This window comes from Prunus persica, chromosome G4 (assembly GCF_000346465.2).
Source record: "Prunus persica cultivar Lovell chromosome G4, Prunus_persica_NCBIv2, whole genome shotgun sequence".
In the NCBI taxonomy this organism is placed as follows: Eukaryota; Viridiplantae; Streptophyta; class Magnoliopsida; order Rosales; family Rosaceae; genus Prunus; species Prunus persica.
This window is the reverse complement of record NC_034012.1, coordinates 3,215,003-3,228,596: the sequence shown is the minus strand read 5'-3', so window position 1 is coordinate 3,228,596 and position 13,594 is coordinate 3,215,003. Positions and strand designations below refer to the sequence as shown.

Here is a 13,594-nt window from a genome sequence, read left to right as displayed (position 1 = left end):
GGGCATTGGAAGAGAAATTTTGTCATGTGTATTTATTGTCCTTTTTTGAAACATATCCTGAGGCCTCATGTTACAGTCCCGGAACATTCCATCTTTTTCGAAGCAGAATCGGACTTCCCAAACAAAACATTCCATTATAACACTTTATATATGCGAAGCTGTTAGTCTTTTTCCTTATCACTTTGAATGATTAAGTTAGGATCAAAATCCATCCCAACCGAAATTCCAGCACCCTCAAGCATCTTTGTCACATTAACGTCTTCATAAAACTTGAATGCTAAATTGAAGTAGTCTTCAGCAAGCAGATCACAGAATTTACCATGGTCTTTCCACTGATTTTTCAAAAAGTTTATAGTCTCAATCAAATTCGTTGTTGGATCTAACCAGCACTCTTTCAGCTTGACAAAACAAGCTATCAGAATTCTAAAGGAGACTAAATAAAACCTGTCCCAAGATACCAGAACTTAATGCACAGGTAAAGAACCCTAAAGCAGTTAGTTAAAGAGTAGAAAGAGTCAATTACTAATTTTGATTATGAAAGAAGAAAACTTGATAAGTCACTAAATCTAAGGTATATTGAAAGAGAAGATGAAGGTAGGGGTGAATGACTTTCCATGTTTGTTGGGATTAGACAGGATAAGTTTTCTTCATGAGTAATCCATCTTCTACCTTCAATGATAAAAAAATATTTTCATTTCTTCCTTAAACATGCTTTAAATACAGGGATCCAATCCAATCCAATATTTGTGAAACTGAAAACCATTAATTGTTTGTTCTATCCATAACTAAAGCAACGATCAAGACAAAAGTCTCAAAAACCAAGCTTGTTTTACACACACCGAGAGACCAACAGATAGGAAGGGAGGCCTGGGTGTTGTAATCAGTCGTTTCTTGCCTCCTCTGATACCATACCAAGTAAAAGAGTCCTGGGGTAAGCATGTTGAAAATAAGGAAACAGATGAAGAACCAAGAACGTATTTGTGGAATTCAAACTTCTCTTCACCATTAACTTGAACACTGAATACAACTTAAATAGCAAAATAACAAAGCAACTTGGACTCTCCTAAATAATAGGAACAACTAATGCACGACTAAACCATCACATTCAGCCACTAACCATGACTCCCTGACAACTTAGACTCTCCTATTAACTAGCAACTAAACAACCAAGTTCCTAAACAATAGGACTTCCACAACTGAACAAGATAATCAATAAACATAATAAATAGAAAAACAAATATTCTTAACAAAGCAGCGGCAAAGCACCCAAGAGGCCGTAGTTGCAGGCTTGCAGCAGCAACCACACCAAGTAAGAAAATTGGCATCCACAACTTCATCTATCATTGCATCTGGTAATAGTGAGTTTGCAATCCATTGCTTTAAATTCATTTCCCCAACAAACATCTCATCTGGTGGCTTCCTTCTTGTCAATGTTTCCATCACTACGATTCCAAAACTGTACACATCCCCTCTTGTTGAAACCATTCCTTCCAATCCATACTCTGCTTTACGAAAAATCGGCCTAGGCGGCATGGGCAGGTCAGGGCGGCGCTAGGCGGGTCTAGGCGGGTCTAGGCGGGTCTGGTTCTTTTCTTTTGTTCTTTAAACCTACTGCCTAGCGATTTTTCAAACTTATGCATAATGCACTGCAGGGCTGGTCTAGGCGGCGCTGGGAGGGTTTGAGCGGCGCTAGGCGGGTCTAGGCGGGTCTAGGCGGCCCTAGGCGGGTCTGGGTGCCAGGGTGGGTCTGGTTCTTTAGGGTTTAGGGTCTGGTTCTTTTCTTTTGTTCTTTTAGCCTACCTCATAGCGATTTTTCAAACTTCATCTATCTTTGCTGAGGAGCCTGCTGGAGCAGATCTCATTTTTGACCAAGGAGACAATGTAACGGTATATAATCAAATGGAAGATCACTATTCTCTCTTTATTGTGATCGCATGTATTGCTCTTTCTTTCCTTTATAATAGTAATCATATCTGAATGTTATGATTGATAGGATTTATATATATGCAGGGTAAGATATCAAGAGAGGAGGTTGCTCAGATTTGTGTTGCTGCGTTGGAAAGCCCCATGCATCTGGCAAGACATTTAAGGTCACAGCCCGACTTATGTCCCTTAATTGTGTGCTGTGTGCTGTGGCTGCAATTTGCTATTTTTGGAAGTTAAAAGCTTTTGCAGATTCTGAGATGCTTATAAACTCATTTGCAGGTTAAAAGTGTTGTGCCATTTAGTGAGCCATTTACAGTGGACCCTCAAAATCCATCCCCCGAGAAGGACTACAATGTTTACTTTAGAACTTTGAAAGATGGAATTACAGGAAAGGAAATCCTCGAACAAAATCCTGTACCAGTGTAATGTTTTGCACACATAGAGCTCTATTTACAACCTTAACTCTCTAAGTATAATGGAGCTTAATATACTTCCATTTTCATCTGAGATAATTCTCTCAGCAAGGAGTCAATGACTAATAAGAAGAAAAGCTGTCAACATATATTATTTCTCTCTCTCTCTCTCTCTCTCTCTCTCTCTCTCTCATTGCAGGTGTATATACTCGTAGCAGATGAAAAGCAGAGGCTTCGACAGGAACATACATAAGCGACCAAGATTATAAAGTTCTGTAGGACAAATCTACATGACTTAAAATGTTTCACCTGAGATGATAGGTTCTCACTTTCAAAAGGCTATAGCCTTGATCACGATGAGGTCCAAACCTCCAGATTATGTATAGAGGTTTGAATTTTTTTTTCAATTCAGCTGTATAATATTATTTTCTTTTCTACATATGATATGAGTAGCTTATATAATGTTTTCTAATGATTTTAAAAATATACATGCATAAATTATTGTACATGTGTTTGGCCTTGAATGTTAAGTTGACAGTGGCAGAATCATGGCTTGTAACCATTTCAATGGTAGCGCAGCGCACACAGTTTGCAGCCTCGACATAAAAGTGAAGATGGAGATCAATGTCACAGTTTTATATCAAATCAAGCAGGAAATTCCAATGCTGCGGCTTACAAAACTAAGAAGGGTTCATAGAGCAAGCACTTTCTGTACACTACAGGCAGATTGTAGAAGCTTACAGGAAATTGGACTATGACTAGCTATGAGGGTTATTGTAGGTCAATTTTTCATTAAGATATTAGCCATAGCAATCAAGGCTCAAGACCAGTAGAGCAAGTATTCCGGCATTAAGTATACAAGTTCAATGTAAATCTAGAGTAATTTGACCCAATTAGTGCGCGAGATTCATTTTGGAGTGAAAAGTGGTAAATCAAAGTGGCTGATAATAAAGAAACAGTTAAAAGTTGTGTTCTTAAAGTAGAAAAACTGAGGTTTAAACATATAAAACCACCACCGATCACCACCAAAGCCTTCACAAAATTAAGATATCACCCTCAACACTATGCTAAGTTCGACCTGGAAACATCAACATCACAAACATTTTTAAAAAATGAAAAAATAGAAAAAATATTTGTAGAACTTTAACTTGCTCACCACCACCACCACCCTTTTGTGCTCATTGCTTGGGCTAATCACCCATAGTAGCAGTCTTACCACCATCACATTTCTACAATCACATAGGCAATTTATAAATGTGTGATTACAACATAGACCTCGGAAAGCACAATTTGGTATTTACCTTTGCCTTTATTGTGGGTGGCATCGGAAGAGAAATTTTGTCATGTGTATTAATTGTCCTTTTACAGTTCCGAAACATATCCTGAGGCCTCATGTTACAGTCCCCGAACATTCCATCTTTTGCAGAATCGGACTTCCCAAACAAAACCTTCCATTATAACACTTTATATTTGCGAAGCTGTTAGTCTTTTTCCTTATCACTTGAATGATCAAATTAGGATCAAAATCCATCCCAACTGAAATTCCAGCCCCCTCAAGCATCTTTGTCGCATTAACGTCTTCATAAAACTTGAATGCTATATCCTTCGCTGTTGGATCTAACCAGTACTCTTTCAGCTTGACAAAACAAGCTATCAGAATTCCAAAGGAGACTAAATAAAACCTGTCCCAAGATACCAGAACTTAATGCACGGGTAAAGAACCCTGAAGCAGTTAGTTAAAGAGTAGAAATAGTCAATTACCAATTTAGTCACTGAGAACATCTAAAAACAAAATAAACAAAAGAATTGCTAATTTTGATTATGAAAGAAGAAAACTTGATAAGTCACTAAATCTAAGGTATATTGAAGGAGAAGATGAAGGTAGGGGTGAATGACTTTCCATGTTGGGAGGGATTAGTTATAAGGTGTTATTATCCTACCATTTTGTAGGGATTAGATGGGATAAGTTTTCTTCATGAGTAATCCATCTTCTACCTTCAATGATAAAAAAATATTTTCATTTCTTCCATAAACATGCTTTAAATATGGGGAGTATCCAATCCAATCCAATATTTGTGAAACTGAAAACCATTAGTTATTTGTTATATCCATAACTAAAGCAACGATCAAGACAAAAGTCTCAAAAACCAAGCTTGTTTACACACACAGAGAGACCAACAGATAGGAAGGGAGGCCTGGGTGTTGTAATCAGTCGTTTCTTGCCTCCTCTGATACCATACCAAGTAAGCATGTTGAAAATACGGAAGCAGATGAAGAACTAAGAATGTATTTGTGGAATTCAAACTTCTCTTCACCATTAACTTGAATACTGAATACAACTTAAATAGCAAAATAACACAGCAACAAAGCTAAATAATAGGAACAACTAATGCACGACTAAACCATGACATTCAGCCACTAACCATGACTCCATGACAACTTGTACTCTCCTATTAACTAGCAACTAAACAACCAAGTCCCTAAAGAATAAGGAGGCCGTAGTTGCAGGCTTGCAGCAACCACACCAAGTAAGAAGCATTGAATTTCCATCTATATATTATTGTCTTTAAAATTTAAATACAATTATATCAAAACAAAACGGCATGAAATATATGTCATCGGATAGATCCATTAATTAAAGCGCTGAACAAGAGGGCGGTTTATTTGGGCGGCGCTAGGCAGTTCTGGCGGGTCTAGGCGGCGCTAGGCGGGTCTGGCTGCCAGGGTGGGTCTAGTTCTTTTCTTTTGTTCTTTAAGCCTACTGCCTTGCGATTTTTCAAACTTATGCACTGCAGGGCTGGTCTAGGCCGCGTTGGGAGGGTCTGGGCAGCGCTAGGCGTGTCTGGGCGGAGCTAGGAGGGTCTGGGAGGCGCTAGGCGGGTCTAGGTGGTGCTAGGCGGGTCTAGGCGGGTCTGGGTGCCAGGGTGGGTCTGGTTTTTTTCTTTTGTTCTTTTAGCCTACCGCCTAGCAATTTTTCAAACTTCATCTATCTTTGCATCTATCTTTGCTAATTGTTCGCACAAGTCGTGATAGGGATAATGTTGGTTACACAGCAGGCTTTGACACTGTTGTAGACCAGTGAGAGACAGTAGCTAACACACTAGCTCCTTGATCGACATTAAAATTGTAGTTACATATCTCAAACTCCATTAGTAATCTATCACATTTTTTTCCAGGTACGTGTGCCATTTTCTTCTTTGAAGCCGATATTTCGAGCAAGAACTGTATCAGATGCACCACCTTTTGACCCCAGCAATATTGTGTCATTGCAGGCACATTTCTGCAGCCACTTTCTTTTAGTCTATTCTTTCACTTCATTTTCTTCTATGTTTATTGATGGAATTCAAAATTATAGCAGCTCATGTTTAACAAGTTTGAATTTGATGGGAAACTGAATCTCACTTTTGTGGAAGGGGCATTTAAGCTCCCATTATCAAGCATACAAGCATATCTAAAAGAGCCTATTACTCCCAGGTTTCACATTCTTTTCATTTTGTTGGATTATCTTCTTATGACTAAACACAATTGATCTGCTAGGTGCACTTTCTGTTTTAGTGTTTAAACTTTAAAGAATCTCTTTGCTTGTGTTCCGTGTAGGTTCGTACACGTAGGGTCTGCAGGAGTTACCCGACCTGACAGGCCTGGACTTGATCTAAGTAAACAACCTCCTGCTGTTCTCTTAAACAAGGAATTGGATTTTATCCTGACATTCCAGTTGAAGGTTTCATACTAATTCAGTGCAAGCTGTTTGATATTTTTATAAATAATCAGTGTATCAGATTCAAAATACCACTTCTTAGCTCTTTTCTGTTCTTTTTCTTTTTCTGGGTCAGATTTAGCTCTTTCGATTTTGTACATTGATAAGTTTTGGAGCAGGGGGAGGATTTAACAAGGGAAAGTGGAATACCATATACAATTGTGAGGCCTTGTGCATTAACTGAGGAGCCTGCCGGAGCAGATCACATTTTTGACCAAGGAGACAATGTAACGGTATACAATCAAATAGAAGATCACTATTCTCTCTTTGTTGTATGCCTGTGATGACAATGTATTGCTCTTTCTTTCCCTTATAATAGTAATAATATCTGAATGTTATGGTTGATAGGATTTATGTATATGCAGGGTAAGGTATCAAGAGAGGAGGTTGCTCAGATTTGTTTTGCTGCGTTGGAAAGCCCCTATGCATCTGGCAAGACATTTAAGGTCACAGCCCGACTTATGTCCCTTAATTGTGTTCTGTGTGCTGTGGCTGTAATTTGCTATTTTTGGAAGTTAAAAGCTTTTGCAGATTCTGAGATGCTTATAAACTCATTTGCAGGTTAAAAGTGTTGTGCCATTTAGTGAGCCATTTACAGTGGACCCTCAAAGTCCACCCCCCGAGAAGGACTACAATGTTTACTTTAAAACTTTGAAAGATGGGCTTATAGGAAAGGAAATCCTGGAGCAAGATCCTGTACCAGTGTAATGTTATGCATACTTAGAGCTCTAATTTCAACCTTAACTCTGTAAGTATCATGCAGTTTAATATACTTCCATTTTCATCTAAAGATACTAATTCTATCAGCAATGACTAATGAGAAGAAAATCTGTCAACATATATTAATTCTCTCTCTCTCTCTCTCTCTCTCTCTCTCTCTCTCTCTCTCTCTCTCTCTCTCTCTCTCTCTCTCTCTCACATTGCAGGTGTAGATGAAAAGCAGAGGCTTCTATAGGAACATATATAAGAGATAACCATCATCCTCGTCTCCACCATACATAGGCAATTTATAAATGTGTGATTACAACATAGAACTCGGAAAGCACAATTTGGTATTACCTGTGCCTTTATTGTAGGTGGCATCGGAAGAGATATTTTGTCATATGTATTTATTTTCCTTTTACAGTTCTAAAACATATCCTGAGGCCTCATGTTACAGTCCCGAAACATTCCATCTTTTTCAAAGCAGATTCGGACTCCCACAACATTCCATTATAACACTTTATATTTGCGAAGCTGTTAGTCTTTTTCCTTATCACTTGAATGATCAAGTTAGGATCAAAATCCATCCCAACTGAAATTCCAGCATCCTCAAGCAACTTTGTCACATTAACGTCTTCATAAAACTTGAATGCTAAATTGAAGTAATCTTCAGCAAGCAGATCACAAAATTTACCATGGTCTTTCTACTGATATTTCCAAATTTTTCTAGTCTCAATCAAATCCTTCGATGTTGGATTTAACCAGTACTCTTCGAGCTTGACAAAACAAGCTATTTCCTGCAAAAATTGAGTAAGTAAAGCTGAAAAATAAAATGTAGAACAAAAACCAAAAATAATACCGCAATTTTGAACTGTTCGCCATTGAAATCCCCTTGAGTTGTTGAAACTGATCTGCACTGTGGACGGACATTAACATTATGATATGTTGGCCATAGACCATGGATGATAAATCTCTGTGCAATGGGCTCATAGCAAGGACGTCCCAAACGACGTTCAATTGCAGGCGGTAGGTATTAGGCCAGAATACCGATTAGGTGTAAAAATTGAAATCATCAGGGTCGTATTCACCATATTTTCCAGCAATTATGAGGTGGGTTGGGGAAGATTGGTGTTACGGTTTAGGGAAGGACTTCTATTACTTTATAGTTATTTCTTGGACAGTATTAACTATATAGATACATCATGAAAAAACCATCACATATTCAGATTCTAAAAAGTTTAGAGGGAGGCGAGGCTACCCCATCCTAGAGCCAAAAATCATCACATATTAAATATATGGGTTCATGGAAATAATCAATTTCTTATATTCAAAGGTTGGCAAATAATTCAATTGTCAAGTGGCTCCTCTTTGAAAAAGTAATATTTGGTTGTATTTGGAAACCATGAGAGGGGATGGAGTTCAAATAATTAATTGACATTTGAACATACAAAAACTAAAGAGCTGAATGCTCAAGGTAAGACAACTCACCCATTGCGGTCCCAAGATCAAATTATACGAAACCGTCGGCGACTTTCAATCTGCATGAATTAGTATTATTATGAGTAAGTGAATGGATCATTTTAAAAAAAACATCATAACTTCAAACAAAATACGTTCTGACATGGAAATATTTATCATAGATAAGCCTATTAGTTACTTTGCAACCTCGGGTGTATAAATAAAGACCAAAAATAAAGGATAATTGTTTCAGTAAATGAAAAGTAGATCAGTTTTAGCATTTGTAATGCATTAAAACAATGAAAACAGAGCACAAAAGTACAGATTGAAGTAAAAGGCACTGGTATCTAACCTCTAAGTGGAAACGTCCATCTGGAAGTGGTGCAAACCTACATAAATAATAATTTTTTTTCTTTAAAAAGAGGAAGCATGGTAGTGGAGTTTACAAACGACATTCTGCATACTAGAAAATTAAGAAGGAAAGGAGGAGGATGAAAGACCTACTCAGTAATTTCCACTTCACAAGCAAATTCAGCTATTGAACCTGTTGAAGAATCAGTGATAACCTACAAAATTAAAAAACAAGCCACAGTCAGTGAAACTTAAGAAAGTTAAAAGGGAAAGAAAAGGACCAGTGACAATAATCTACCATTCCCATCCGAAGGTTGCCTTCCATTATCCTCCTTACCTGTTGTTTAAGTGACAAGGTACAAGAAAAATCTATGAACATTCAACAAAAACAACACAACATATGGATCACATGGACTGTAGAAATGTACCAAGTAGGTATACAAAACTTGCCAGATAAGTTTGTCAACATAGTTCTTTTGCAGCAAATGCACTTGAACGTTTAAATATTTTATGAATGTCATATGTGAAAAATATGAACTGCTAACCAACTTACCATAAGTCTATACCGAGGTTCAAAAATGCGTAGTGGAAACTTGTGAAATGGGAGCACAACATCCATTACAAAAAGTGGCATCGAATCAACACCAAAGTTTGTCATTGTATCATTCTGCAACTTCCTTTCGGCAAATTCCTCTGGGAAGTTCTTTTGTGTAAAGTCGTTAAGTGTCACACTGGCAAAAACAAAAAGAAGATATTGAAGGTAGACCACAGAACTAAAGCAAACAATCTTGGTAAATTCTGAAAGCTATAGCACTAATTAAGCACAAAAAATTAGAAAGCACATATCATGCTGACAAACCTAAAATATTATTGCACATGTTCCAGGACTAATGAAAAGAAGTGTTGGGCACAAAGGACATTTGTTACACAAGTCAAGGGAGAAAAAAGGAATTAGAAGAATTAAATAGAATCAGTAACATCAAAACACTCACCTCGATCCATTGACTGAAATAGGCATGAATCAAAGTCATCACTGCGTTCTGCTTTTCTATGGCTTCTCCTCCCTGTGAAATTAACTTGTATTATCTCTAAATTCTGAAGAGGATTGCTACAGAATACCACACAAAAGATAAAATAATATAACATTTTAGAAATTCACAAACCCAATATCATAGCCAGCTAGTATTAAACAACATATACTTAATATCTATGTTTTGAATTGTTAAATAAACATAATTCCTTCCGTTAAACAAATTAAGAGTATAGCCGTACGGCTAGACGTTTAAAATATTCGCATATATTAAAGGGGTATAGCCGAGCGGCTAATATACAATTTTGTCATATTATTTCAGCTCATACAATGCAACAACAACATCCCAAGATTCAAAGTTTCAGCTCCTCACATTTTGTCAGCAACCCAGTTGTCACATAATACTTATTCTTCTTTTGATCCCAGCAATATACAGGGTAGGATATCAAGAGAGGAGGTTGCTCAGATTTGTGTTGCTGCGTTGGAAAGCCCCTATGCATCTGGCAAGACATTTGATGTCACAGCCTGACTTATGTCCCTTAATTGTGCGCTGTGTACTGTGGCTGTAATTTGCTTTTTTTGGAAGTTAAAAGCTTTTGCAGATTCTGAGATGCTTATAATCTCCTTTGCAGGTTCAAAGTGTTGTACCATTTAGTGAGCCATTTACAGTGGCCCCTAAAAATCCACCCCCCGAGGACTACAATGTTTAAAACTTTGAAAGGTGGAATTATAGGGAAGGAAATCCTGGAGCAAGATCCTGTACCAATGTCATGTTATGCATACTTAGAGCTCTAATTTCAACCTTAACTCTGTAAGTATAATGGAACTTAATATACTTCCATTTACATCTATAGATATTAATTCTATCAGCAATGACTAATGAGAAGAAAATCTGTCAACATATATTAATTCTCTCTCTCTCTCTCTCTCTCTCTCTCTCTCTCTCTCTCTCATTGCAGGTGTACATACTCCTTGCAGATGAAAAGCAGAGGCTTCTATAGGAACATATATAAGCGATCAAGATCATAGGGTTCTGTAGGAAAAATTTTGCTTTACTTAAAAGGTTTACCTGAGATAATAGGTTCCCACTTTCAAAAGGCTATAGCCTTCCCACTTTGAACTTTTTTCAATTCAGCTGTACGATATTATTTTATTTTCTACATATGAGTAGCTTCCATAATGTTTTCTAATTTAAAAATTTATATATTGAATGAGATTGTAAGTATATACAAAAAGTAGTCATTCTTTTTTCATCTCAGACCCTAAAATGTCAGGACCACCCCCACATTGTAGATGTAAAACTCAATATGCAAAGGGGTGAAGGGGAATAGCCGCATAGTTTGAAAGTAGCTATCTTTCTGTGTTTGATGAAGGCTCTGCCTTTGAAGTTTCCTGACCTTGTCACACTAAAACAAAGAATCTGTTTTTACAAGTGGAATTCTTCAAAGCTTGCACGAAACAGAGCTGCAGCAGGTAATCTTAGAAGTCTGTGAAGCTCGAGAAGAACTTGCATATCAAGGGGATAACACTATTTTGCTATTCCCTACCAATCACACGCATGATAAAGATTCTACATGGTGGAATGTGATTGGATGAGAATAACAAAACAGCGATATCTCCGTAACATACAAGTTTTTCTTCTCTGGCATGACATTGTTCCCTTCGTTCTTGAATGCAAATACTGCAATTAGAGGACCCACAAGAAGTCTCTGTCTGAATGAGCTGTGATTTTGGGATATGTTTCTCACAAGTCTGTCAAATATGGTGCATGACCTCACTAATTACAGCATGTTAATTAATGCATGTTCCACCACAGAAAGATTAAGGGATTTTCCTTAGTAGAAAAACTAGCAATGACAAATTTTTCCCCTTTTCTTTTTTGGGGGTTTGAACCTGTCCTGATGTTTACAAGTCATTATCAGAATTCAGGCCTGGTCATGGATCCATCATAATAACATCATGAAACTGACACATTTGCAAAAGTTTACCATAGGCTATAAATTCCACTGCCAGAACCCAGCTCTATTTTTTCTTCATCATTTATATAATACACCTCCTGCAGTAAAAATCTTTGTGGCTAGCCAATACCCAGTTTTTGCCTTCTGCTAACAGATAATTCTAAATGGCTTCCACTAATGAATCACTAGCTAATTGAACAACTGAGCATATGCAGATTACAGAACTTTTCAGTTTTGCAAATGCAATTAAAGAAAGACCAAGAACAAGGCAAAAACTCAAAGAACTAAAGGGGTCGATGACAACATATTTCTTATATTTAAAAATTCTTTTGATTTTCTTAATTTAAAAAAATAAAGGGACATTTGCATGATAAAGGAGAAGAGAACTAAAAATGGGGTTCTCTGTTTCTTCATCCTTGTTTGCTCAGTATTTGTTTCTTGACCTGCAATCCTCACGAATATACTGTAAGAATGGCTTCAAGGCATCCTTCAAAAGCACCGGAATGCCTACAAAAGATCACACGGAAACATACATAAAAATATCCTTAAAGGAAGAAAGAAACAAGTACACAAAAACAGATTAAACAGGTAGCTAGCAACTTACTCTGCAGCAAGCTTTGTGTGTTGAAGTAGGAGCATCCGTTAGAGTTGAAAGTTTAGCTAGCATTTCTTGCTCAGTGAAAATTCTACCTTGTGAGCTCAAGAACACGGTGCGCTTTACGGGAGGAGACCACAATCCACTCTGCTCATAATCAAAGTCAAACTCTGCGGCATCAAAGAATTTCTGAAGCAGTCGATCAGAAGTGGATTTTGGGACCAATTGCACCATTGGCGCAGTTGGAGGAGGACACTTGTTAGGCAATCCAGGTGAAGGAGAAGAGGAAGAAGAGGCCTCAGACTCAGAACCAGACATTTGGACAAATTAGAATCAAGAATGGAACTGAAAAGAGAATAAGATAATGATAAACAAAAAAAAGGTTGGGTGTGGGTGGCATATATCATATGTGGGATTGAAAATGGACAAATTTAATGTGTGTGTATAAAAGGAACTGTGACAAGGACGTGTATGGCTGTATGCAATCATATAGGGAGGTCGTGGCTACCATAATACTTCATGTGTTTCTCCAATCTGAGGTAGCACTCATTTTTCAGCTAAAGAGTCATTGGAACTTTGAAAAGTTTAATGAACTTTAGAGTTATGGAGAGAGAGAGACAGAGAGAGAGAGAGTTGACATCACAGCTGCTTATATTTAAAATGATTAGTACCACATCAATCAAAAAAATTTGAATTAGGGCATAATGCATGGACTTGGTGACACAAAATAATTCGTGGGTCTACTTCATGGGACACTCCAACTAATTTCTCAATGTTTTGTATAATTCATGGTTGGTGGTGAATCTTTTAGTTGGTGAGAAAGATCTTTAATTAAAATGTGGGGTTGGATTAAGGCAAAAGCAGTTGTGTTTATGTAACATGTATAATCCCATTCCTGATTATCTCTGTTAAGATTTTGAAAAAGAAAGCAGGAAACAGTACTTGCTTAAGAATCTGAAAGTACTTTTCTGAATTTTTCTGGGAATCTGATGGGGGCCTTATGTGTCAGAAATGAAATTGATCAGATCCCTAGTGCAAAATCTGTGGACTGCGTTTACCTACTTATTCACCATCTTCCTGCATCAAGATTACTGTATATTATCCACTCTATGAATAAGACACTGATGGGAAGCAAAACATTAGAGTTATAAGGGCCAAAGGAGGAAAAGAATCAATATCGAATTCTGTTGACTTATTGTAACGAATCAAGTTTGTCAACTCAGTTTGTCTTCTGTTGGTATTTGTAAGTGAGTTTTTATATGGATACAACCCCAATGGTGGTGCCTTCAGTTTGCTTTTTTTAAGAGACACGTGATGGGTGGATTGGTCGTTAATTAACTCAAACATGCCTTTTCCCCCAACTTGTTTCAAACTTTTATCATGCTTCATGATTGCCAGAAATGA

The 13,594-nt window shown here is 37.3% G+C and overlaps 2 protein-coding genes and 1 pseudogene across 2 annotated transcripts; 2 read left to right on the top strand and 1 right to left on the bottom strand.

The window, feature by feature from the left end:
- Positions 1,635 to 2,352, top strand: LOC109948503 (annotated as a pseudogene).
- On the top strand, positions 2,888 to 6,804 carry LOC18780059. The gene is made up of 7 exons (XM_020561635.1): positions 2,888 to 3,028; positions 5,516 to 5,611; positions 5,695 to 5,813; positions 5,937 to 6,060; positions 6,216 to 6,329; positions 6,462 to 6,542; positions 6,658 to 6,804. Exons 1-7 carry the CDS (start codon positions 2,888 to 2,890, stop codon positions 6,802 to 6,804), a joined length of 822 nt encoding a protein of 273 aa, XP_020417224.1.
- Positions 11,751 to 12,587, bottom strand: LOC18778802. The gene is made up of 2 exons (XM_007212628.2): positions 12,200 to 12,587; positions 11,751 to 12,102 (listed from the first exon to the last, which is right to left on the bottom strand). The coding sequence occupies exons 1-2, from the start codon at positions 12,506 to 12,508 to the stop codon at positions 12,085 to 12,087; spliced, it is 327 nt and encodes a 108-aa protein (XP_007212690.2). The 5' UTR covers positions 12,509 to 12,587; the 3' UTR covers positions 11,751 to 12,084.

Coding starts and splice junctions, on each gene's coding strand:
- LOC18778802 (XM_007212628.2), bottom strand. CDS start 12,508: ATGTCTGGTTCTGAGTCTGAGGCCTCTTCTTCCTCTTCTCCTTCACCT.
- LOC18780059 (XM_020561635.1), top strand. CDS start 2,888: ATGGCTTGTAACCATTTCAATGGTAGCGCAGCGCACACAGTTTGCAGC. Junction 3,029..5,515: donor GGCTTACAAAACTAAGAAGG/GTTCATAGAGCA, acceptor ATTTTTTTCCAG/GTACGTGTGCCATTTTCTTC. Junction 5,814..5,936: donor AAAGAGCCTATTACTCCCAG/GTTTCACATTCT, acceptor TGTTCCGTGTAG/GTTCGTACACGTAGGGTCTG.